Source organism: Myotis myotis, unplaced genomic scaffold (assembly GCF_014108235.1).
Source record: "Myotis myotis isolate mMyoMyo1 unplaced genomic scaffold, mMyoMyo1.p scaffold_m19_p_5, whole genome shotgun sequence".
Lineage (NCBI taxonomy): Eukaryota > Metazoa > Chordata > Mammalia > Chiroptera > Vespertilionidae > Myotis > Myotis myotis.
This window is the reverse complement of record NW_023416357.1, coordinates 7,757,513-7,783,772: the sequence shown is the minus strand read 5'-3', so window position 1 is coordinate 7,783,772 and position 26,260 is coordinate 7,757,513. Positions and strand designations below refer to the sequence as shown.

At 40.2% G+C, this 26,260-nt stretch overlaps 1 protein-coding gene and 1 pseudogene across 1 annotated transcript in view; both read left to right on the top strand.

The window, feature by feature from the left end:
* The window catches only part of C9 (complement C9), a 33,310-nt gene extending 15,568 nt beyond the window's left edge, over nucleotides 1-17,742 (top strand). The window contains exons 5-11 of the mRNA XM_036310508.1: nucleotides 137-275; nucleotides 3,984-4,292; nucleotides 8,680-8,920; nucleotides 10,462-10,587; nucleotides 12,216-12,394; nucleotides 16,432-16,660; nucleotides 17,063-17,742. Of these exons, the coding sequence (XP_036166401.1) occupies nucleotides 137-275; nucleotides 3,984-4,292; nucleotides 8,680-8,920; nucleotides 10,462-10,587; nucleotides 12,216-12,394; nucleotides 16,432-16,660; nucleotides 17,063-17,085 (1,246 nt within the window). The 3' untranslated portion in view covers nucleotides 17,086-17,742. The remainder of the gene's footprint in view (nucleotides 1-136; nucleotides 276-3,983; nucleotides 4,293-8,679; nucleotides 8,921-10,461; nucleotides 10,588-12,215; nucleotides 12,395-16,431; nucleotides 16,661-17,062) is intronic.
* Nucleotides 17,743-18,039: 297 nt separating this feature from the next.
* LOC118657108 lies at nucleotides 18,040-18,937 on the top strand (annotated as a pseudogene).
* The last annotated feature ends 7,323 nt before the right edge of the window (nucleotides 18,938-26,260 follow it).

Below are 26,260 nucleotides of genomic sequence, written 5' to 3'. Positions count from 1 at the left end.
TTCTGTTCCTGAATATATCCCACATATATTAGGTGATGAGGACATGAGCAGAAGCTCTCTCTTTCCCCCGCTACAGAGGCTGCCTTGCACTAGCTTCTGGAGTCCCCCTACCTGATGTCCCTGTGTTCATCCTCAGGATCAACATCTTAGGGATGGTTCCCCTAACCACGCCCTTCGACAATGAGTTCTACAATGGACTGTGTGACCGCGTTCGGGATGGAAACACCTTGACCTACTACCGTAAACCCTGGAATGTGGCTACTCTGGTCTATGAAGTAAGTCTCCCCAGAAGAAAACACATTGTTCCCCTCTTAGTTGAAAGCTGATTCAATAAGCCTAATACTAAATAATGTGAAAAATTCAGTAGAATAAGAATTTAATGTAAATATAAGATTGGCTTAAAGAAGAGGACTTATATCTTGGATCTCTTTAGAAAATATACAGCAATCTATAATCAACCCTCAGTAACATGGGCCTGCCTAGTGATAAGAGTTTTGGCAAATACCTAGACTCCATAAGAAGAATCATCTAAGGTTCTGATAAAACTGAAAACTTAATTAGTGCTACTTTAACTGCTGAGTATGCTACTTTCATGCTATTTAAGGTTGGTTTTTTGCTAGCCTATTAATGAAAACTTTTCGCTTGTTTTCCTTCACTATTCCCTTTTGTAAAGCCTGCTTGACTAATGTGAGTGGCTATTTTCATTTACCTAACCCCCCCCTGGCTCTTGTGAAACTATTTCTCAAAGTAATTTTTACTTTACAAAATGCCACTCCAAACTCACCACCTCCCTGAATTCTTTTGAAACATCTATAAATTGGACCCACTCAAAGGATTAATATTTACCACCTTTAGCTGCACCTTCTTTGGTCTAAGCAAGATCTAATAAAGAATATAATTAGCTTATTCTAAACCAGGAGCTAAAATCTGTTTCTTTCAATAGTCCCATTGGTGACAAAGTCCTTTCTTATTGTTGTCTCTCCTACCAGTTTGAGAAACATATATACTTTTTAAAACGTGTAGTTAAGAGTCCTTTTATTTCTATCAATGTTGGAAATCAATCCCTACCCATTGTAGTCTAAAAGATCATGTTCTCCCACGAATGCTAAAAGTTGTAATGTCTGGACTATCTGGCATTTTTCTCACATGTGACCACATTATCATACTTTTTGTTCCTGTAATTTCAGAAGAGAATCAGTTTCCCACAAATCTCAGGGAACATTTTGAATTATTGATCTTTCTCCATCTTGCCAGGTGTACCCTCTTTAAAAGCAGATTTTTTGGAAGGAAAAGTGATAATCTTTTTAAAAAGTATTATATGTTCTACTTTCTTAAAAACAATATACAAAGATAAGGTAACCTTTGTCATTGCTGATGGAAGAAGGGTTGTTGTTGTGTTTTATTTCATTTTATTTTGTTAGTTCTCAAGTATACATCATACACTTTTCTTGTCTTAGTTACTATAACCAAACTCTTAGCTTCCCTATAGAGGTAGTAACTGGTGAGGGCCGGAAAGTTGCCCGGGACAGATCTTAAAGCTACATTTGGAGAGTAAACCCCCTGTTTTTCCTTATGTACAACCCTGGGCACAGATGTGCTTCCTCATTCAGAATGTTTTGAGTTTTACAAGGGAGATGTGGTCTTTCCATGTATATTACTTACACCCCCTCTCCCAGTGGAGTTAGGAGAGGCATTCTATAATCAAGCATATCAATCTTTCCACAGAAGAACTAACCCATGTTCACACAAAGTGGGAGAAATGAAGACCATAAATAACTACTTATAAGTTCAGATCAGATTAATTCATCCAAATGAGTTTTGGCATCAAGGTTATAAAAAGCAGGTAGGGATTGTGGACCTGAGTATTTGTTTGGTGCCATTGGAGGAAGAGTGCTGATGGAATTGTTATAAGGCTTGCTGAAGTCCCCCATTCAAGGGTGCTACTCCTGTTGGTGCCCCTCTTATTCTAATCATTATGGTCTTAGAAAATACATAGCTGAGCTTGTTTGCAGTCAATAAATATTAGTTATATTGGATCTGCTTATTAAATTGAATAAGTATTTATGAGCATCTACTATGTGCCAGTCAGTTTACTAACTAGTGACTCTATAGTAGCATTTGGATAAGACATACATGGTCCCTGACTCCCCCCTGGAGTTTACCATCTGAAGGCCTATTAAATAAGCAATTATAAAAGGGGAGGAGTTTTCATTTTGTTTTATTTTAAAAGAAGAGTCATGGAAACTTATAGAAAATGGATTTGTTCATCTGTGGGGTCAGGAAAGTCCTCTCTGATGTTTAAGTTAAGATTTGAAATAGGTGTAAGAACTAAGCAGGGCAAGGGGTAAAATGAGCACATGTGTGAGAGAATGTGTATCAGTATGCAATGTTGGTGTTATGGGAGGATGGGCAGGTTGTATTAGAGAACATTCTAGAAAGTATAAAAGAGCCCTGTGGTGGGAAGACGTATAGGCTGTAGAAAGCTTGAGTACAGTAAAGAGAGATTAACTTGGAATAAGTCTAGTTCAGACTTTATCTTCCAGGCAGAGGGAAGACTGAAATATGTTAAGCAGGGAACTAACTTGGTTAGGTTATTCTTCCCCCTTCCACTGAGTAATTTTCCCAGGATGCCTTGTTTGAAAGAAAATTACATGCATTTTGGTCTTTCTCCACTAGATGGTAACTTTAGGTTTCCTGTCTTTGTTTGTTCAGTCTCCTGTACCAAAGACAGAGTAACTTAGAAACCACAGAAATGTATTTTTCACAGTCCTGGAGGCTGGAAGTTTGAGATAAAATTGCTAGCATGCTCACGTTAGGACCCTCTTCTAGGTCACAGATCTCTTTCTGTGTTTGCACATGATGGAAGGGGAGGGAGCTCTGTGGGGCTACTTTTATAAGAGCACTAATCCTACTCATGAAGGCACCTCTTTAAGGCCCCACCTCCTACTACCATTACATTGAGCATTAGAATTTTAACATATGGGTGGGGTGGGGGTAGAACATTCCAACCCTGTGCAGAACAGTGGCCCAATGCATGCTACTGAATCTAATCTATGCCACTGACAAGAGATGGGTGTCTCCTTCCCAAACGAGTATTACAAGGACCTCTGGAAAGAGCTTAGCCATTGAGAGTAACAATCTTCCCATTGATACCTGAGCATAGACGTCTTGGCAAAGAATGCTTTGATCGAAAGTTTTGATTTTTAAGTAGGTTGTTTAGTTCCGGATTTTTTTTTCATGCAAAAAATGAATGTGGGGGTCGGGGAGCAATCAAAGTGTCCAACAGCTCAATAGATTATGCAAGGAAAAATGCTCCCTCCCCACATTCCCATTTACGGTTGTCCTTCTCAAGGGCAAACTCTCTCTCTATGGTTTGTCTATCTTTCCAATAATTTTCCATGAGTAAATGTATGTATTGGTTTTTATTAATTTTACAGGCAGTAGCATGTAAAGGTGACAAGGCAGTTCAAGTCTCAAGTCCCAGCCTCTCTACTTAAATTAATTAACATGTGCAAAATACACAAAATAGGTTCTGGCCCATAAGCCATCCAGAAGTGTTAGCTTTTATCATTTCTTATTTTCTTTTTTTTATACACAAGTGGAAGTATATTGTGCATCTTTTATGGAACTTGCTTTTAAATTATTAATATATTAACTTTTGAAAGCTTGCTATGTTCTAAAACTTCCATTTGCATTATTTAATTGAATCCTCACAACCACTTTTGGGCTAGCTGTGGTGAGCATCTCTGTTTCACAGACTAGGAATCAGGCTAGGCAGACAGAGGTTATTGTAATGTCCTCCAAGACATGACAATATTATTATCAATTGTATTTGAACCCCAGAAATCTCATCTCAGGGCCTTTACTTTCACCTCCTTTAAAGGCTCTACTGCCTTTCAAATAATTATGGGGGAGGGGGTCTTTGTTTATTTTGGATGGTTTTTGTATGCTGTTTATAACAACACTTTGTTATTCTCATTTAGACCAGAGTTGGTAGAAATTTAAGAACTGAGCATTATGAAGAACAGTTTAAAGCGTTCCAATCAGTCATTCGAGAGTCAACATCAAACTTCAATGCAGACATATCTCTAAAATACACACCAACTGAAAAACTTGGGAAGTATAAAAATCTTCCTCAGGGAGGGCCATCGCAAAGTGGACGTGACAATCCTTCTACAGGAGAAGACTCCCTAGCGCCTGATGCTTCCCAAGGAAGTGCTGCTGGCTCGTTCCGATTTAGGTATTCCAAAAATGAAACTTACCAACGGTTTTTGTCATATTCTTCTAAGAAGGTAAGACTGAACACTTCATATAGAGAATGTAATGGGGTATTTTTCAAACTAACCAAGCCCCCTCTTTTAAGTTTACATGTGTAGAGCCCATAAGAGAGAGAAAGAATTAATACTCAACAAATCCTCCAGTGAGTTACCAAAATGTCAGGAAGAAGAATGGTAACTGGAGAAAAATGCCATATAGGATCTTTAGTAATAGTAAGAGATGTTTGCTGGTAGTAGACAGAGAACAAATGTATTAAGAACTCAGAGCATACTTTTTGACTGAGATTATAATAATAGACTTCTCAATTTATGCTAGTACTATCTTCAGGCTCCTGTAACAACATACCAGAGACAGAGTAACTTAGAAACAAATTACTGCATACTTTGGTAATTCATTGCAATGCCTAAGATATTGACCATGTACTTACTATAAAGTGTGTCTCTAAAGTTATAAATGCCATAAAATTGTACACATTGCATATGAAATTAGTCTGTTTACTTTGTAATTATACCTTTAATTTTAGATTTTGAAAATGTGTTTGTCTTTAATATTTAAGCCAGGTTTCAAAGTTTGTGTCATTATCCAGGTGACAGGCTGGAGTGCGATGGCTTGGCTGGCCTGGGCCTCCCTCTTTCTTTGCTGGGGGGCGAGGCCGGCTCTGTGAGGGGCAGTCTGCCTACCTGATCACCCCTAACTGCTTGCTGGAGGGTGGGGTAATATACTTTCTATAATCAGCATGATGCTTATAAAATGCTCATTCTTCCTTTATGGATATCACAATCATCTATTTAGATACCCTTCTCCCACTTTTAGTACTTATGCCTAATGATATAATCCTATATAATAAAAGGCCAGAGGCGTCACAACCTGAACGACCAGAGACCAGACCACCACAGCCCCTTGCAGGGCTGGCCCTGCCCCCAAGCAAGCGGTTAGGGGCAATCAGGCAGGCAGACAGAGTGGTTAGGGGTGATCAGGTAGGCAGACCAGCAGTTAGGGGTGATCAGGTAGGCAGACGGCCCCTCGCAGGGCTGGTCCCGCCCCCCAGCAAAGAAAGAGGGAGGCCCAGACCAGCCAAGCCATTACACGCCAGCCTATCGCCTATAGAGGGAGGCCACCAGTGGCAGGGGAGGGTGGGCAGTGCTGCACAGATGGCAAGCAGTGGCAGTGGCAGGGGTGAGGTCAGCAGCCTACAGACAGAGAAAGGAAAGCCCCGATAGGCCCTGATCTCAGGCCAGGCCTAGGGACCCTACCTGAGGGGTCCCAGATTGTGAGAGGGTGCAGGCCAGGCTGAGGGACCCCCCCAAGTGCAGAATTTTTATGCACTGGGCCTCTAGTAGTTTTATATGGTTCTGTATATTGCCTATATATTCATAAGAATACCCACCTAAAATGTGAAGTTGGAAAACCCTTTAAATCATTCAACAAATATCTATTCGTACATTTACTATGTGGCCAAGAACTGTTCCAGGTGCTTAAAATCCATTTGTGAACCAAACTAACAAAGAGTCCTAGTCCTGACCTCGTGGACGGGACAAAAATCAGCAGGGTAAGATAGACAAAAAGAATAAACATGAGAGCAAAAAAGGAAGCTATATAGTATTTAGAAAATGATAAGTGCTACAGAATAAAAGGAAAAATAGAGTCACATAATGGAAATCAGTAGTGTGAGACAGATGACGGTATTACAAAGGAAGCTTCATTGAGGAGATAAGATCTGAGCAAAAATTTGAAGAGAGGATATAGCCAAATAGCTATATTTGGGATGACATATCTGGCAGAAGGAAGTTTTAGAGACAAATCTCTAAGATGGGAACATACCTCCCCATTGGGCCAAAGTGAACCAGAGGAGGAAAGGCTGGAGAGGTGCCTGGGACCATACCATGAAGGATCTCAGCCTAATCTAAGAGTGTTTTTTTTCCTCTGAGGGACATAAGAGGTCATTTGAATATTTTTCATTGAAGACTGATAAACCTTAATATGTTTTAAAGATTGCTCTTGGTACTCTATTAAGAAGAGATTATGAGTGTTAAGGGCAGAAGCAAGGTTTGTTAAAAAGCTATTGCAGGAATCCAGGTGAGAGATGATGGCAGTTCAAACAGGACAGTTGTAGAGTCAAACATGACTAAGGTTTGGGGCCTGAGTGACTGGAAGGATGGAGTTGCTATCAAATGCAATGGAGGTAGAGCAAGTTTGGAGGAGAACACTGGTGGTTACGTTTTAGTTAGATTAGAGATGAGATGTCTGTTAGACATCTAATTGGAGATGTCACGTAAGAAGTTAATGCCCTAGAACCTTGCTACTAAAAGTGTGGTCCATGGACCAGCAGCTTCTAAATCACTGGGAAACTAGAATTTCAGACTCTAACCCAGACCTACTGAATCAGAACTGCACTTTAACAAGATTCTCTAGGTGACTTGTTCGTACCTTACAGTTTGAGGACTTCCCTAGAAGTAAGAAGAGAAACACTATCAAGGAGAAAAGAGTGATAAACTATGTCGAATATACTAATATGTCAAAGAAGATGAGGACCAGTGGCTTGAGCATTTTGAAGGTCATTGGTAACCTCAAAAAGGAAAGTTTTGTTGGGGTTGTAAGGGCAGCAGCATGACTAGATTAGATTTCAGAGAAACTGGGAAGAGAAGAATTGGAAACAGCCAGGATAGAAACCTCTTTAAGGGAATTTTGTTTCTAATGAAAACAAAGATATAGGTAGTAATGTTTGGACAAGTGAAGTCAAGAGTTTGTTTTTAAATTCCTGTAAGATAGAAGACACAACAGTGTGTTTGAATAGGAATGGCCTAAGGCTTACTTCTAAAATAATTTGAGCCAAAGGACATAACATCTTTCTGATAAGATATACTTCCTAATTTTAGCAACAATGCAAAGGAATCCAAATATGTTTTGTGAATCTTTGAGAGTCCACTGAAAGTTATTATTGCAAGTTATCAGATGGAGAACTCATATGACTTACTATGGATATAGTAAAGCCTTTTAGGATTTTTGTTAGAGATTGAGTCAGCCACTGTCACCTGCAGTTAGGCCATGCAGTGTGAACAGTCATGCTTCTAGAACACAGAAAGTTTGGTGTGATGTTTGTATATACTGTTTTTAATTCCCATGCAATCAACATGTGCCAACCACAGTTACAGAAGGAGAATCTCAAAACAATCATCTGGAAAATCATGGGTGCCAATTGTAATTTAGTTTTGGCTGGCACAGTCTGCTAGCATTGAATCACATAGTTCCTCACTGCCCTAGTGTCCTCCTAGACATTCAAGCCATCATTCCAAGGAACATTTAACTGTTGAGCTGTGTTCATCTGGCTTGAGATCCTTGTCTTACAATCGTGTCTATTCCATCTGTATTTTCAAAGCTCAAGAGGACATAATGGAAGGAAGAGGGAGACCTGAGACGTAGGTTTTTAATACCAATCATTAGCATGGACTATTTGTGTCATTTGGGGCAAATAACTTGATACCTTTGGATCACAGTTTCTTCATCTGTAAAATAAAAAGATTGGGTTTCATATATACTATCTACATTTCCTTCCATTGTTAACATTTTTAAATCAACTTAATGAGTATAATTTGCACACAATCAAATGCAAAGATTTTAAGCATATAGTTCCATGAGTTTTGACTATTGTATCCACCTATGCAACCACCTCCTCAAACAAAATATAGCACATTTCCAGGACCTCAAGAAAATTCCTTCATGCCCTTTGTGGTTAATTTCTTACCACCTGAGAGGTGACCAATGACCAAATATCTCTGAACATAGCTTAGTTTCACCTGTTCCAGAACTTCATATAAACGGAACAATACAGTATATATTCTTTGTGTCTGACTTAATTCACTCAGTGTAATATTTTTTTACAGTGTTATGTTGTTACATGTATTTGTAGTTCATTTGTTTTTCTTTTTCTTTTTTTTGCTAACTAGTTTTCCTTCATGTGAACATACTACAATTTGTTTACAATTCCCCAGTTTATGGACATTTTAATCATTTCCAATTTTAAGCTGTTCTAAAAGTCTTATACAGGTCTTTTTGTGGAAAACTTTTTCATTGATCTTAGATAAATATGTAAAAGTGGGATTACTAGCCATAGGGTTGCTGTGTGTTTACTTTTATAAGAAACTATCAAACAGTTCTTCAAAGTGGTTACACCATTTTCCACTCCCACCACCAATGTATGAAAGGGTGCTAGTTGCTGCACATTTTCACCAACACTTGGTATTAATCATATTTTAAGGTTGCCATTCTACTGGGTTAAAGTGATATCTTACAGTCACTCCTAAAAAAAATGTATTGCCTGTGGAAGTTTCAAATTTTGTGACTTTTAAATTTGAAATAATGGTGGTAAAACTCACATTTATTGTCTTCTGCTCCACAACAAAGGAAAAAATGTTTCTGCATGTGAAAGGAGAAGTTGCCCTGGGAAGATTTGTGATGAGAAACCGGGACATCATGCTGACATCAACTTTCTTGGATGATTTAAAATATCTGCCACCTACCTATGAAAAGGGGGAATATTTTGCATTTTTGGAAACCTATGGAACTCACTACAGTAGTTCTGGGTCTCTGGGAGGATTATATGAACTGATATATGTTTTGGATAAAGCTTCCATGGAAAAACACGGTATACCTAGAAGTAGAGCTCTAACTTCTAATAATGTTTTCTTCCTGTTGGTGGCCTCTGTCAGTGTTTATAGGCTTTAGAATAATGTAACCTGCTTCCTCCAGAGGACACTCTCCCTGTCCTTTGACACTTAAAGCCCTGTCAAACAGCAAACTGGCTTCAGACAAGATGCCTTAATCATGCACTAGTCAGCAGCTGAAATCATATTGCAATGTAATGTTATTGGCAATCCTGCTTTAAGTGAAGAACTTTTTAAAAGGTGAAAGAAAGTATGAGAGACATAATTTACACAACCTATTTCTTATTCAGTAGGCTGGTTCATTATGTGTATGACAATTATCGTCAAAGTATTCTTCATCATTGTAAGGGAAATACTGATCTAAATTTTCTCTTCGGGAAAAGGGAAGAAGCAATGTTAACATCACATAAGTCTAACATCTTAAAGCAAGGGTGGAAAATTAGGTCTACGTTGTATGATGACAGTTCTAATCATTTGGTGGTAGTCAAATTGGGTCCATGTTGAGTAGGTTTCTGATCACACTTAAAATCACAGAAAGAAGGCCATGGTTGACCATCAGTGTTTGCCATATGTACAGGATAGGCCTCTGTGCTACATAATTGCCATCCTGGCCTAAAGGCTTTTATCTAAATCTTTTCAGAATAAAATAGAGGCAAAGGGACCATGTTAATAAGTTTTAATAATTAATTTTATAACTATGGCAAGTTACAATATTTCTTAAAGAGGTGATAGACGCCGCCAGCATATTTCCTCTCTCTGCTCTAAAAATTGGGGGGAGTGTCTCTGAGGAAGGGAAGTATTGCCAAAAATCACTTCCATGGCTCCTTCCCCGTAGCCTGTGGCAGTGTCAGGTGAAGAATGGGATGCACCTATGATAGTAAAGCCTGGCTATCTGTGATAGTGTCCACACCATTGGTAAACACTCTGTGAGTGAAATAAACATGATCCAGCCAGAACCAGTTGCTCCTAGTGCCTCCGTCTAGTTTGGGCAAGTAGAAGAAGCCTGCCTGAGGGAGTGGAACAGGAGATGGCTGTGCTGATACTGCTCACAGGGCTTATGCCCACAAGATAGTCCCTGAGCCCTGCCTGCTAAGCTATTCTGATAGATATCACTGGGGGATGGGCACAAGAGGACTGCGTTTTGAGTAAATTGAAAATCAGAAGAAAGGCTCAGCAGCAGTGATCAAAACACAAGGAACCCTTCAGGCTCATAGTTCTTGGGTGAAAAAGCTCCAAGGACTGAAATTTAATCTTAGAACTATAACCACCCTAGAATGACCTAGATCCTTTTCAAATGAGGGGTGAATGTATATGCCCTTTGCCATTAAGTTGATAAGCAAAGTCCAAAGGAGGCCACTAGATTCACATACAAGGATGAAGCAGGACAGATAAGGCCTTGTGTTGGCATTCAGTAATAGTGTCTAGGAATCCAAGTATGTTTCTTAAAAAAGAGCAAAACTGGAATTTATATATGATCTTGATAGATACTATCTAATAATTTTCAACTAAATACATTAAACAGGTGTTGAACTAAAGGATGTCAAGAAATGCCTCGGGTTTAATGTGGACCTCTCCGTGGATTTTGGAGTTAAAATCAAAGGAGGTCTTAATAAAGATGATTGTGTAAAGGGGGGTGAAGGTAAAGCTGGTAAGTATGGTCTAACTTATTAAGTCAAAAAAGGGGTGTGTGTCGTGTCAATGAGCACTGCCCGGTCACTAGGAGCCCTCTTATTATCTAGCCTTCTTGTACAAATACATACACACACACAACACCACACCTAGAAGTGCTTAAAAACTATTCTATCTTTACAGTGTTTTCAAAACTGTTATAAACACAAGCAACCCGCGGAGGTGTACTCATCAGTGTCACCATTGTGCAGGTTGTGCAGTGCGCAGCTCCAGGGGGCACCATTCACACCGTAGTCTACAGATTTGTACGTTTATGATGGCAATGGCAGAAGAATATCTTGAGAAAAAATTTTCTTTTATTCCCCTACTTTTCAGAAAGTTTCTGAATGGACTATTGATAGTACTATATGTATCCATTAAAAATGGAAAAGACCAAACTCTCTCTAACTCAAACTTCCACCCGATTTGAAATTTCTAATTCACCTTCACTCAATTGGTCAGGGGGTAGAAACTTCCAGTTACAAGATAGTACTCAGGGTGGAGGGGTGGGGGAGAAAGGGTAATGTACAACACAGTGACTATATGCAGTTAACAATGCTGTATGGTATAATTGAAAGTTACGAAGAGAGTAGATCCGAAAAAGTTCTCATCACAAGAAAAAAAATGTTTTTATAACTATATGACATGATATGAGTTAAATTTATTATGATAATTTATGTCAATTATATCTCAAAGCTGAGGAAAGAAATCCCTAATCCATCCTTAATATAAATCATTGCATAACCCTTTTAAAAATATAAGTATCTTTAGTATAAATACTACTTCTATTGTTAATCTTTAGCAGATTTTCAAGCATGAGGTAGTGCTGGAATTCCCAATTCTTACTCTAATCAGAAATACAAAGCTTGAGACTCACCTTTAATGATGGTAGAGAAGCAGAAAAGAGGAAAACCTGATATTTATTAAAGCATAGCAACCACTAACATGTGGCCATGATTGGAAGCCACTGATGAACTGAAAAGAAAGCTGAACTTGCCATCGAATGTCACCATTTCCATATTTGGCCCTTAAGTTAACTGCGTAATTTGGGGCAAGTCACTCCAACTCCCTGAGTCTCCATTTTCTCATCCATAAAAATGGTTCAAAAAATCCACAAATCTAAAAGATTCACAAAAGTTTGTTAAAAGAGGTTTAGCCTGGTGAGAGAGACTGAAGTGGGTAGGAATTTGGGATAGAAAGAAATTTTGCTTTTCACTTTATTCTTTTTTGAACCCTTTGAATTTTTTTATAATATTAAACTTGTTCAAAGCAAACCAATATGACATATGATTATGAAAGTAAGTCTGCAACAAAAAATTATAGTACATTTAAAGTTGTGTTTAGTTCCCACTTGTGCATATGTATAAGTGATAACCTTTGAATACCAACATATCTCAATCATGCTATCATTTTTTTTAAAAAAGGTGTTTGACATCTACAAGTAGCTACTAGTAAAAATTGCCCTTGGATATTTGGTGTGGAAAAGTTAGTAGTATTTATAGGTAAAATTCAATAAATGTATTAGACTATATGAAAGGGGTTCAATAAATGTTTATCAATTATCACAGAGTTAAAAATGCTTGACTTACATCCTCTGTCTATTCCCAGTAAACATCACCAAGGATGGCATCATAGACGATGTGATTTCATTCATAAACGGAGGAACCAAACTATATGCAACTCAACTGAAAGAGAAGCTTCTCAGAGGAGTCAAAGCAGTTGATGTGACGGACTTTGTGAACTGGGCATCTTCCTTAAGTGATGCTCCAGTGCTCACCAAGGAAAAGGTAAGGACGGTGTCTTTTCAGAGAGAGGATTTTGTCATCCTCCTATTGAAGGTCACTGCTGGTTCAGATGACCAGTTAGTTTCATCTGAAAGAGATGTGACCATTCACATGCACTCCCATCTCGTCCCCGGGAAGAAGCATGCATGGAAGAAAGGCCAAAGGGTGGCATCGGACCAACCCAGGCTGAGTTTGGGTCTCTGTCCCTCATGAGATGTGTACTCTTTTCTGACTTCTGCCATACGAAATTCTCCAGGGCTCCAGGTTTATTTTAAGGATTTAATAAGACTGCAGGTCAAGAGCCTATAGCATAGACTGACACTAAATAGGTGCTCAGGAATCATTAGTGCCCTTCCATCTGCCCCTGGTTGTCCTTGCCTGTGGGTGGCATCACACCACCACTTCCTATTTATTCAGGGCCTTGGTGAAAGGGAAGTTCATAAGGTCCCCTTTATGAGAACTCTGGAGATATTACTCTGTAATCTCCATTTCAAGGATCATTTTGTTTCTCTTGGGAATTAGGTAAGTTTTCCTGAATGCACGTGATCATTAAATTCAGTTGTCTTACTCAATGTGCTGGGAAATATAACCAAATCATGCAAATGGGTGGGTTCTCCTGAATTTTGTGCTTTTGTGTTGCTTTTCCCTTCATCTTGCCTTTTCTGTTCTCAGTTCCCCTTTTTTTCATTTTCCCTCAATGTCAAGCTATATTAAGCTGTTTCTGGAAGAACTTGGGTAATCATGAACCACTTGGCCTATGATTTTTGTTAGCAGTGATGCACCGGTTGTCAGTGAGCTTCAGTATTTTAAAGAGCTGTAGTACCAGCACTCTGTGTTCTAGTCCTTACAGTCCTAACGACATAGTGAAAATCATTCCTAACTCTCTTGTATAAGGACAAAGATAACACTTATTCTATCAACAAACTACATTTAGTACATATCATTTAATTAGTTTGGAAGCCTATAAGAAACCTAAATACTTAATATTATAATATTAATATCTCTCTATATAAAGAGGTAATATGCAAATTAGCCAGGATGCCATAACAACCACGACCTAGCAGGAGGAGGCTGCATGCGCAGGTGAGGCCCGGAGTGGAGACGGACACAGAGACAGGGGGTCCTGCCCAAGCTGCCACACTGCGCCAGCTTAGGCAGCCCTAGAGCGGACACTGACGGGGGCCTGGAGCTGCCCCAGCCACCGGGATGGGTGGAGCAGGCATGGAGTGGACACTGATTGGGGGGCCTGTAGCTGCCCCAGCCGCCATGGTGCTGGAGCAGGCCTGGAGCGAACACAGACAGGGGGACCTGTTCCAGCCGTGGTGCACTAGCAGTCCTGCCTCTGCACGTGAGTTGCAGAGGAAACACCTTTTCTGAACGCTCATTGGCTAAGCTCCCAGTACGCCACTCCCAGTGTTCTTGGTAACTTGGCTAATAAGAATCCAAGAAGGTGATCTAGGGTTTTTCCACTCTTGGAGGAAGAAACGAAGGCCTGGTGCTAGAGAGGCTAAGAAATGTCATATCCTGCCCTAGTCAGTTTGGCTCAGTGGATAGAGCCTCGGCCTGCAGACTCCAGGGTTGGGGTTTGATTCTGATCAAGGGCATGTACCTAGATTACATGCTCCTCCCTAGCTGGGGCCCAGGTCAGGGCTCATGCAGGAGGCAACCAATCAAAGTATCCTCACATCGATGTTTCTCTCTGTCTTTCCCTCTTGCATGCTCTCTAAAAATCAATGGAAAAATATCCTCAGGTGAGAATAAAAAGTAAGAAACAAAGAAAGAAAGAAATGTCATATCCTATGAAAGAGACATCTTGAAAATGCCTAAAAATGTTGTCATTTTTTCATAGTGAAGGGACTGGAGTTCGTGTTGATGAAAACACCTTGGTGGCTGTGGCAGCCAGCAGTGGCAGAAGCAGCGGGTTGATGAGGGCAGCACCTTCCCCTGACCAGCCCAGTCGCCTCCCACAGGGGGAGGCCAGACTGCAGCTTAGGCCATCAGTAGGACATCCCCTGAGGGCTCCCAGACTGTGAGAGGGGGAAGCTGGGCTGAGGGACCTTCCCCACCCCCTAGTGCACGAATTTAGTGCACCTGGCCTCTGGTAATATTATAATATTTAATGTTACAATAACCTAAGTACTTAATATTAAACTATATTGTCATTTTTTTTGCATTTTAGTAAATTTTATGATAGATTACATCCACTGAAAATACATTTATCTACAAATGACAGAAAGATAGAGTTAGCTAGGATAGGAGAAAAATTATAACTGTTTCCTTACTTAACAGAAGGCCAAAGTTTATCAGAAAAAGGTGTGGCTCTTCAGGAAAACTTCAAAAAGTACATTTCAATTGTTTTTTGTCTTCTTGTGGGATTTTTGACTCCAGGGTTTGAGGTTCCTCTGAAACTGCTGTCATTACATGTCCTTCATCTTTATCTCTTTGAACACTGTATATGCATTTCATCCAAATTGTATTTTCTCCATGACCCTCTCTGCCTGTATCTTAGATTATCTGGCCTCAACTTTCCTTTGAAGGGTAAAACAAGGTGAATTTCATTTCTTAAGAATCAAAATAACTCCACCACATGCTTAGGCTGTTTGTGCCAATGTAGCCATGCTGGGAAGTGGTTTCTTTCTTCCAAATAAATATGACATAGTTGAAATCCATATCCTACACACTAATAGTGAATGGTGTGCTGGCGGACAGTCATGTTGACTTTGTAGAAGCTCTTGGTATGTTCTGGATATGAGACTATTCACTTAAAGGTGTTATAAATGTTTTCTCTCACTTGAGGACTTTCACTCTTTAATGGTATTTTCAATAATCAATTTCCTGTTTTTGACTTTTTATTTTGGATTTTAGACTTACTATAAATGTGCACAAATAATACAGACAGTAAAATTGCAAAGATAGCACAGACTTCACATAGACCCTAGACACAGAAGCCTCTGATATTAACAATTTACATAACCATAGTACCTTTATCAAAATCAGAAAAGTTGCATTGACTACATCATAGGTCTTATTTAAATTTCACTAGTTTTCCCCTAGTGTCCTTTTTTCTGGTCAAGGTTCTAATCAGGTTCCCACGTCGCATTTAGTGGTTATGTCCCCTTAGCCTCTTCCAATCTGTGACAATTCCTCAGATTTTTCTTGTCTTTCACGACCTTGACACTTGTGATGAGTATTGGTCACTTGTGTCAAATGTCTCTCAATTTAGACTTAGAGTAGATTGAGATTGTGCATTTTGGGCAAGAATACCACAAAAGTGATATTTTGGGGCATTGGTGCGGGGGATTAACCGAGGAACTTATATGCATATATGCATAGCCCATGGACACAGACGATAGTGTGGTGAAGACCTGGGGAAGTGCAGGATGGAGGGAGTCACTGGGGGTAAAAGAAGGAGATCATCTCTAATACTTTCAACAATAAAGGTAATTTTTTTAAATGTGATATTGTGTCCTCAGTGCATCGTATCAGGAATTATGATTTTCTTTTATTTTGATGTAGTTAAATGCATATTTCTTTTCATTACAGGTAGTGCTTTTGTGTCCTAATTAAAGTTGTTCTCTACCTCAAGGTCTTAAAGATGGTCTCCTATATATTACCTTCCAGAAGCTTTATTGTTTTGCTTTAACATTTCCCTATAACAAATCCAGAGTTGTTCTTTGTGTGTGGTATAAGTTAGAAAGTCACTTTTTAAAAAATTTTTCCTATGAATATCTTCTTGTCCTAGAACAATGTATATTGATGCCCATCCATTATAGCACATATCAAAGTTTTCATGTAAATTTACCTGGATGATTATTTTAATATCAGTCCCCTTACTTTCACAATGTCATCTCCATGACCAGAGAGATCATGTCTCATTTTGGTCACTAATATAGTCCTAAAGGCTGACATCATATCTGGCAATAATAATCCTAAAAAAAATCCTTTTTTGTTAGTTAATTAATTAATTAACTTCAGTGAAGAATGTTACAAGCTCCATCAGTAGAAAAATACCTAAAATTGAATGTTCTGCTTCCTTGCAGCTATCTCCTATACATAACCTGATTCCACTGAAAATGAAAGATGCACACCTAAAGAAAGAAAATCTGGAAAGAGCCATTGATGATTATGTCAATGAATACAGCATAAAAAAATGCCACCCATGCCAGAATGGGGGCACTGTGCTTCTGCTGGATGGAAAATGTGTGTGTTCTTGCCCAATCACAGCCGAGGGCATTGCCTGTGAAATTAATAAAAAAATAACTCCTCCAGGTGAGAACAAGCTATTTGATATCATTAAGAATAAGAATATGTATTTGAGGGTTATTTAACTTGAAAATTCTGTCTCTCAACCTATCTTAAGTGTCAACCTGACGCTTTGTATTCCAAAAAGCATTTGTATTCTCCCAAATTCCATGCTATTGGTATGAAGGACCTCTATTTTCTACCTACTTATCTCTTCCATCACTAGTCACACTGACTCTTCCTACAGAAACTGAACATCCCCTCTAGGATGGAAATGTGTCTTATATCTTCAACTTCATTCTGTTCCCAGCACCTACACAGAATCTGGCACATCATGGTATAATGGGTTGAGGGGATACATAGATGGGTGAGTGGACCCAAAGTTGAAGTCCTAATAATCAAGATTTGATATTCCTTTGTTTTCTCTAGAATTGAAAATGGAAAAGAAATAAAGTTGTCAGCTTCCTTGGGATCACATGGAAGGGAAAACACCAGGAACACTAGAACTTTCCATGTATGATGCTGCACATGGAGTTAGTCCTTGATGCGAAATGAAAAGCAACATGCTTCATGAAAATTCTACCAACCTCCCAAGTCGTCTCTCTTGGGTGCATGATGCTTCTTTTCCTCCTTAAACTCCTAGGATGTTTCTTTTTTTTTTTTTCTTTTTTCTTTTCCCCCTAATGAGGAGAGTCAGCAGTAAAATAGGCCAGGACTGCTTTATCCTACATCCAATACCTATCTCTTCCTAACAAATAAAAATTAAATTAAAAAGAGAATGTTGGCTAGAAAGACTAAAGTAATTGCCAAAGTGCTTTGTATGACTAATATATTCTGCCCCTTCCACTACCACAAGTCTGTACCATGCAGTTTCATTCCTATTGGTATTTTTTGGTTATTTATTGATATGTTCGTGCATTCATTAATTCAGCAAATCCTTACTGAGCACCTAGCACAGGCCAGTCTTAGTTCTCCAGTTTAACTCTACATGTCTACAGGAAAAAGCCTATTGTATTTGTAACAAAAAAACTACTAGATTCAGTTGTGTGAAATTGCCTCTATTGGATCATATTTTACAATAAAAAAGAGAGAGTTAGAGAAAATGAAAACAGCAATTCATATGTTCCAACTTAATAGCTACCTTTATGAGTTGTATAAGGTAAGGCTAGGCATAAGAAACTGATTAAGGGAGTTGGCTGTACTATTTTATCCATTAGCTAGCATGGTAGTTAAGGCCTGAGATCTTTGAAAATATCTGAAAACTAAAGAAAGAGAGAGAGAGAGAGAGAGAGAGAGAGAGAGAGAGAGAGAGAGAGAGAGAGGAAGGAAGGAAGGAAGGAAGGAAGGAAGGAAGGAAGGAAGGAAGGAAGGAAGGAAGAAGGAAGGAAGGAAGGGAGGGAGGGGAAGGGCAGGGAGAGGAAAGAAAGAGAAGGCTAAAAGTACAAATAGAAAAAAATCAAAGTTAATAAATATTTAATTAAATATCAATAACATGTATCATATCAACTCCATTAATTATCATTCTTATTAATCAACATTTCATGCATTTATAAATACATTTAAGTTAGGGAAGGGTGGAAGTAGAATGTCCAAGGCTGCAGTCCTGGTGCAGGAAGAGGAAGATATTCAGGGCTACAATTGGAATGAGAAGCAGAAAACGACCAAGGCCAGGTATCCTCCAGTCAATGGGAAGTACAAGTATTTGGATCATAAGCAGATGTCCAGTTCCTTGCATGGGGAGATACTCTGGAGGAAGCTTTTGAGCAAAGTGCAATGGCCATGTTTGCCTACACGACAGATACTGACACGGTGGAGCCCCTCCAAGCAAGAGAAGTAGAAACACAGGGAGAAGATTGACAGTCTCTTCTGTTTCACTTTTTGGATGAGTGGCTTTATAAGTTCAGTGCTGATGAATTCTTCATACCCCGAGAAGTGAAAGTACTTAGTCTTGATCAAGTAAATTTCAAATTACGGTCAATTGGGTGGAGAGAATTCTCATTGACCAAGCATCCTCAGGGAACTGAAGTCAAGGCAATAACCTATTCAGCCATGCAGGTCTCTACTGAAGAGAAGCCAGAAGTTTTTGTGATCATTGACATTTAAGATAAAGAAAAAACTCCTATGAAGAACTGTTTTTTTTCTCTTCCTTTTGAGAAGATATCATAATATAAATTCTACAGTCTCTGATGATATATGATGGTTTACAGAACAGAAATTTTTTTCTTTTTCTTTTTTTAAAAATATATTTTATTGATTTTTTACAGAGAGGAAGGGAGAGGGATAGAGAGTCAGAAACATCGGATGAGAGAAACATCAATCAGCTGCCTCCTGCACACCCCCCACCGGGGATGTGCCCGTAACCAAGGTACATGCCCCTGACCGGAATCGAACTTGGCACCCCTCAGTCCGCAGGCCGACGCTCTATCCACTGGGCCAAACTGGCCAGGGCCAGAACAGAAATTTTTGACTTAAAGTATGACTTTCCCACAAATGGAAAATCAAGGCATAACCTTGGTCTGTACTAACCAGATATTCAAATGTTAAAGAATTCTTCAGGTGGCAAAAAAAATTAGTTAGTTTTTCTCACTTTATGGAAATTCTCAAGAATACACATGATTGCTGAGAAGTCACAGTAAATAAACTACTTATTGGCAAATAAAAAGCAAAATTTTAAAAATATTCAAGTTTTTTTAACAACAAAGATATGGGATGCATTTTATTTTTTAATTCATTATTTTATTTTGTATTGAATTTATTGGGGTGACACCGCTTAACAAAATTATGCAGGTTTCAGGTGCACAGTTCTACAGCACATTATCTGTGCATTATTTGTGTGGCTGCCAGTTAGGCTCAGTCACAGAAAGAGGCCCTGGCTATCCTCCTCAGTCAGGCATAAGCTCCCCAGGCTGAGGCTGCACCAAGAAAGAGGGCATCTGCCCTGTGGTAGAATGACAGCACAGGAATCCTGTCCCTTCGGCTACCTTTCCAGAGCCACAAACCCCAGACTCTCCTCATGTGGCTCTAGTTCACTTCCCCCTCCCTCTTCCAGAGCCCAGGGTGAGCGGATGCGATTGAAATTTTGTATGTTGGCCCTTTAAGAGGGTGCTTGTGTCTCCAGTGGACTCCTGCCTCTCCCTGGCAAACAGAAATCCCACTACTGTTCACACCCAGAGGGTATGTGGGTGCCTCTTCCCAGCTCTGGTGCTCAGGTCTGGGGAGCCAGCTTGGGATTTAGACCCCACACTTCTCAGGGGAAACGCCCTGAACCTCTGCTGCCACCTTTAGGAGCGAGGCCAGCCTTTTTCGAAACTCCACCCTTCCTACCAGTTTGTTGTGGTTTTTTTTGTTTTGTGTGTGTGTTGGGGGTGGGGGGGTGTTTTAAATATATTCTATTGATTTCAGAGAGGAAGGGGGAGGGAGAGAGAGAGATAGAAACATCAGTGATGAAAGAGAATTAGTACTCAGCTTCCTCCTGCATGTCCCTAACTGGGTATTGGGCCCGCAACCTGGGCATGAGCTCTGACCAGGAATCAAACCCTGGCCTCCTGCTTCATAGGTTGATGCTCAACAACTGAGCCACACTGACTGGACCCTACCAGTCTTGATGTGACTTCTTCTATTAATCTATTAATCTTAATGTGACTTCTCTTCAGCTAGTCTTCAGTTGATTATTCAGGATGATTAATCTATCATTTATTTGTAATTCAAGTCAATCCTGGAAGAGGTGAGCGTAGCTTTCATCTATACACCTTCATCTTGGATCTCCTATGGGGTGCATTTTAGTACATTAGGTCTGGTATCGAAATGGTACTCTAAAAATAAAGGCACTCTGCCCTTTAGTCCTGGAAGCTCAAGAGAATTCCCTGCCCTCAGAAACTTAAGTGAATCAGGAAGAATGAGGGTGTTGAATGAATACAAACACCGAATCTGATCTTAGGTCACTGTGGAGAGAGTTTTTGATGTAGAGTGTCTGGATCAAGGGTTGTTGTCAAGTAACTACTGAGAATCCCTTGAACCTTTGTCAGTTGTCAAACAACAAAAGAGCTGAGCCTCAACTGGACTCCCAAGGATCTGCTTAATGATTTATGTGAGTTCCTTCTACTGAAAAGAGGACAGTGTAGATTCACTATTGGCAGCAAGATCCTTCACCCTCCCTCAGAGCTGGCATTCCTGGTGATCATTTCCAGCAGGGTGCACCATTGAGACACCAAAAACTACCCAACAGGAAGCAGTTGAAAGAGTCTCTGGCCCTAAACTGAGGAAGAGTCACCAGAAATTGGGGCAGATGACCTTCTGGCTGCTGAGCCTTACATGGTTCATCCCGGACTATGGTTGTGAGTAGCAGACTCCTGAGAAGGAAAGTTCAGGCCTCACGTGCTCTCTGCCAGGGCACATCACAAATTCAAGGCAAGGGACATGTGAGGAGGAGCCCTCTGAAGTTCTGGCCATATATTCAGAACATTACACTGAAACCCATTTATCAGCAAAAGAACTGGAGAAGTTGGGCATCGTGTTCCCTTGCGCTAATGGGAAAAGGACCTGTAGGGTATTGCTACATGTTTCCCTTTTGTACTTAACACTTAGATTGTGTGTGTGTGTGTGTGTGTGTGTGTGTGTGTGTTTAATATATTTTATTGATTTCTTACAGAGAGGAAGGGAGAGAGACAAAGAGTCAGAAATATCGATGAGAGAGAAACATCGATCAGCTGCCTCCCGCACACCCCCCACTGGGGATGTGCCAGCAACCAAGGTGCATGCCCTTGACTGGAATTGAACCCAGGACCCCTCAGTCTGCAGGCCGATGCTCTATCGACTGAGCCAAACCAGTCAGGGCTAGATTGTGTATTTATTCTACTGATCACATGATAAGAAGAAAGCTGATAATTGTTTGAGGTATGGGTCTCCATCCTCACACTGGCTTTTCACTATTGTCTCTCTCAACACCCTTTGTTTGTGTGTGCAGTGGGACATTATACTGTATACAACAGCCCATAACAGCAGCTCCTGAGTTAGTTTCCCAATAGTTATTTATGAAAACAACATCAAATGTTAGATGAAACCTCTCTCTCTCTCTCTCTCTCTCTCTCTCTCTCTCTCACACACACACACACAAATATTTCTCATGAAAAATATCCATCTTTCTGCCCTTCCACCCTTCAACTCCTACCTCATGTTTATTACTCACCACCATGCTGACAGCTGTGAAATGGTTTAAGAGAAGAGAATGATAAACTATTTAACAATAGACAAGTTATTAAACCACCAAGCCCTAGAATTATGTGTGTCATTAAGATAATGCACACAACCCTAGCTGGTTTGGCTCAGTGGATAGAGTGTCAGCCTGAGGACTGAAGGGTCCCAGGTTCAATTCTGGTCAAGGGCACAAGCCCAGGTTGTGGGCCCGATCCCCAGTAGGGGGCATGCAGGAGACAGCCGATCAATGATTCTCATCATTGATGTTTCTATCTCTCTTTCCCTCTCCTTCCTCTCTGAAATCAATAAAAATATATTTTTTAAAAAAGATAATGCACAGAATCACCTTGTCATCTAACAGACAAGCAATGAATGGTAACTGTTACTATTGTTGTCATGCAAGGCTATTGGTAAAAATCCTCCCAAATGCGACTAACATTTGTGATATGAGACAGCCAAGGAGATTAAATCTGAAAATTGAAGAGAATGGCATATGACACAGTGGTTCAGTACTCTCTATAATAATTAGTGGGTTTAGTGATCTTTTTAAAATATACATAATATGGCCGGCCACTGTGTCTCAGTGGTTGAGTGTCGACCTATGGACCAGAAGGTCACGGTTCGATTCCTGGCAGGCCATATGCCTTGATTGAAGGCTTGATCCCCAGTGTGGGGTGTGCTGGAGGCAGCCAACCAATGATTCTCTCTCATCATTGATGTTTCTATCTCTCTCTCCCTCTTCCTTCCCCTCTGAAATCAATAAAAGTATATTTAAAAAAAATAATAACAAATAAAATATACATAATATAAAATTTACCATTTTAACCATTTTTAAGTGTAGAGTTCAGTGGCATTAAGTACTTCCTCATTCTTGTGCAACCATCGCCACCATTCATCTCCAGAATTTTTATTATCCCAACCTAAAACTCGATAACAAACAATAATTTGCCATTCCTTACTTCCCCAGCCCTGGCAACCACTATTCTACTTTCTGTCTCTATGAATTTGACTATTTGGCATACCTCATATAAGTGAAATCATGAAACATTTGTCCTCTAATTGCACTGAGTGTAATGTCTTCAAGCACATATCAGAATTTCATTACTTTTTTTCTTAATTGTTGACAGCTTTACAAATGTCTCCCATTCCCATGGGAGGGTGCCTCCTCTCCACCCAGCCCCTCCCCGCCCGCCCCCTCCCTGCCCCAGGTCTTCACCACCCTATAGTCCGTGTCCATGGGCTATGCTTATAAGTATACAAGTTCTTTGGTTTATCTCTCCTCTTCCCCCAACCCCCGCATTGACATATGTCAGTCTGTTCCATGCCTCCATGCTTTGGGTCTTATTTTGTTGGCCAATTCGTTTTGTTCATTAGATTCCACAAATAAGTGAGATCGTATGATATTTGTCTTTTTCAGATTGGCTTATTTCACTTAGCATAATAGTCTCCATGCTTCCCAAAGCGTAGGAGATCTCTCTCTTTCAAAGATGCATAGTATTCCCTTGTATAAATGTGCCACAACTTTTTTATCCACTCATCTACTAATAGGCACATGGGCTGTTTCCAAATCTTAGCTATTGTAAATTACACTGCCATGAACATATGGATGCACATATTCTTTCTGATGGGTGTTTTGGGGTTTTTAGGATATATTCCCAGAGTGGGGTCAAATGGCAGTTTTATTTTAAAATTATTTTTGAGAAAACTATTGTTTTCCATTTTGACTACACCAATCTGCATTCCCACCAGCAGTGAACTAGAGTTCCCTTTTCTCCACATCCACTTGTCATTTGTTGATGGTAGCCATTTTGACAGGTGTGGTGTGATATCTCGTTATCATTTTAATTTGCATCTCTCTGATGATCAGTTACTTTGAGCATTTTTCATATATGTCTCTTGGCCTTCTGTATGTCTGCTTTGGATAAGCGTCTATTCAGGGCCTCTGCCCCCGCCCCCTTTTTTTTTTTTTTTTTTTTTTTTTGCTGCAAAAAGCTTTATTGTTTCCATTTGGTCTAATGCAGTGGTTCTCAACCTGTGGGTCGAGACCCCTTTGGGGGTCGAATGACCCTTTCACAGGGGTCGCCTAAGACCATCGGAAAACACATATACAATTACATATTGTTTTTGTGATTAATCACTATGCTTTAATTATGTTCAATTTGTAACAATGAAAATACATCCTGCATATCAGATATTTACATGACGATTCATAACAGGAGCAAAATTACAGTTATGAAGTAGCAACGAAAATAATTTTATGGTTGGGGGTCACCACAACATGAGGAACTTTATTAAAGGGTCGCGGCATTAGGAAGGTTGAGAACCGCTGGTCTAATGCATGGGAGAGGGCTCCAGGGTGGTTAAAAGAGTGGCTGGTGGTTTCGGGGAGAGGTTCAGGCAAAAGCCAGACACCAGGGGATGCAGAGGGGCCCTCAGAGGCCTCTGGGCTCCAAAGGCTCCTAGTCATGCTTGAGGGTGAGCATTTCCAAAAGATACTGACCCAGCCCAGCCTCGGGGCTGGCAGGCTGTGGAGGTGAGTCAGGTGTCGCCCATAGTTTTTATGAGTTTCACCTCCTCACCCCGGAAGTGGTTCTCCAGGAAGTCACAGAGCTGAGGGTCTGCACAGATAGAACTGGGGCCTGCAGCTCCCAAAGCTCCTTTTCTGCAAGGCTATGGCGGCTTCCCTGGCGTCCTGAGTTTTGCCCACTCACCTTGGGAAGGCTCCTGCAAGTCCGGAAGAGAATGCAGCCACCTCGCTGGTTTTGCATCTTTAAGAGCAGCTCAGCGCCCTCGGGCTCCTTCTCCGGGGCAAAGAAGTGGCCCCCGCCCTCCAGAGCCACACCGTCCCAGTGGAAATAGAAGCCCAGAGAGGTGGGTGTGGGAGGCCCGCGAGGCAGGCTGGCCAGGCGGTCGATAGCAGCCTCCACCTCGGTGGGATCATTCTGATGGGTCTGGGAGCTCATGGTTGTCGGCAATAAGGAGTTAAGATAAAAAACAAGAACAACAAAACACATGTTGGCTGGTCTCAGAGGCTGACGATGGCTGAGAGGGTTATGAAGGTGGTGACTGGGTAAGATGCTGGAGGGAGGTCAGAGGCTGGAAGGAGGGGTGACCCTGAGTCTGTTCCATCTAAACACTGTTGAAGCGAGAAAAAGATCCAGGACAGCCCAGGGCACTGTCCGCCCATTTTTAAATTGGATTGTTTGTCTTCCTTTTGCTGAATTGTATGAGTACTTTATATATTTTGGAAATTAACCCCTTAGCAGATGAATCATTGGCAAATATGTTCTCCCATACAGTGGGCTCCCTTCTCATTTGATGGTGGTGTGTGTGTGTTTTGTTGTTTTTTTCTGTGCAGAAGCTTTTTATTTTTATGTAATCCCATTTGTTTGTTTTTCCTTTGTTTCTCTTGCCCTAGATGTATCAGAAAAAAATTCTGCCACGTGAGATGTCGGAATTTTACTGCCTGTGTTTTCTTCTAGGATTTTTACAGTTTCATGGCTTATATTTAAGTCTTTTATCCATTTTGAGTTTACGTTCTTGTGTATGGTGTAAGTTGGTGGTCTACTTTCATCTTTTTGCATGTATCTGTCCAGTCTCTTTTGTTGAAGAGACTGTCTTTACTCCATTGTATGATCTTGCCTCCTTTGTCAAATGTTAATTGATCATAATGGTGTGGGTCAATTTCTGGGGTCTCTGTTCTACTGGTCTTTATGCCTGTTCTTGTGCCAGTACCAGGCTGCTTTGATTATAATGGCTTTGTAGTATAGTTTGATATCCGTTATTATGATCCCTCCAACTTTGTTCTTCTTTCTCAGAATTACTGCAGCTATTCAGGGTCTTTTACGGTTCCATTAAATGTTTGGAGTATTTGTCCTAGTTCTGTGAAGCGTGCCATTGGAATTTCAATAGGGATTGCATTGAATCTATACATTGCTTTGGGTAGTATGGACATCTTAATTATGTTAACTCTTCCAGTCTCTGAGCATGCTGTACTCTTCCATTTGTTTGTCTTTTCTTCTATCTCTTTTTTCACTGTCTTATCATTTTCCAAGTACAGGTCTTTTACCGCCTTGGTTAAGTTTATTCCTAGGTAATTTTTTGTTGTTGTTGTTGTTGCAATGGTAAGTGGGATTGTTTTTTTTATTTTCTCTTTCTGAGAATTCATTATTGGTGTATAAAAATGCCATCTATTTCGGGATGTTGCTTTTGTATCCTGCTACCTTGCCAAATTCATTTATTAAATCTAGTAGTTTCCTGGTGGAATCTTTAGGATTTTCTATGTACATATCATGTCATCTGTGAATAATGACAATTTTACTTCCTCCTTTCCAATTTTGGTGCCCTTTATCTCTTCTTCTTGTCTGATTGTCGTGACTAGGACTTCCAGTACAATGTTGAATAAGAGTGGTGAAAGCAAACATCTTTGTCCTG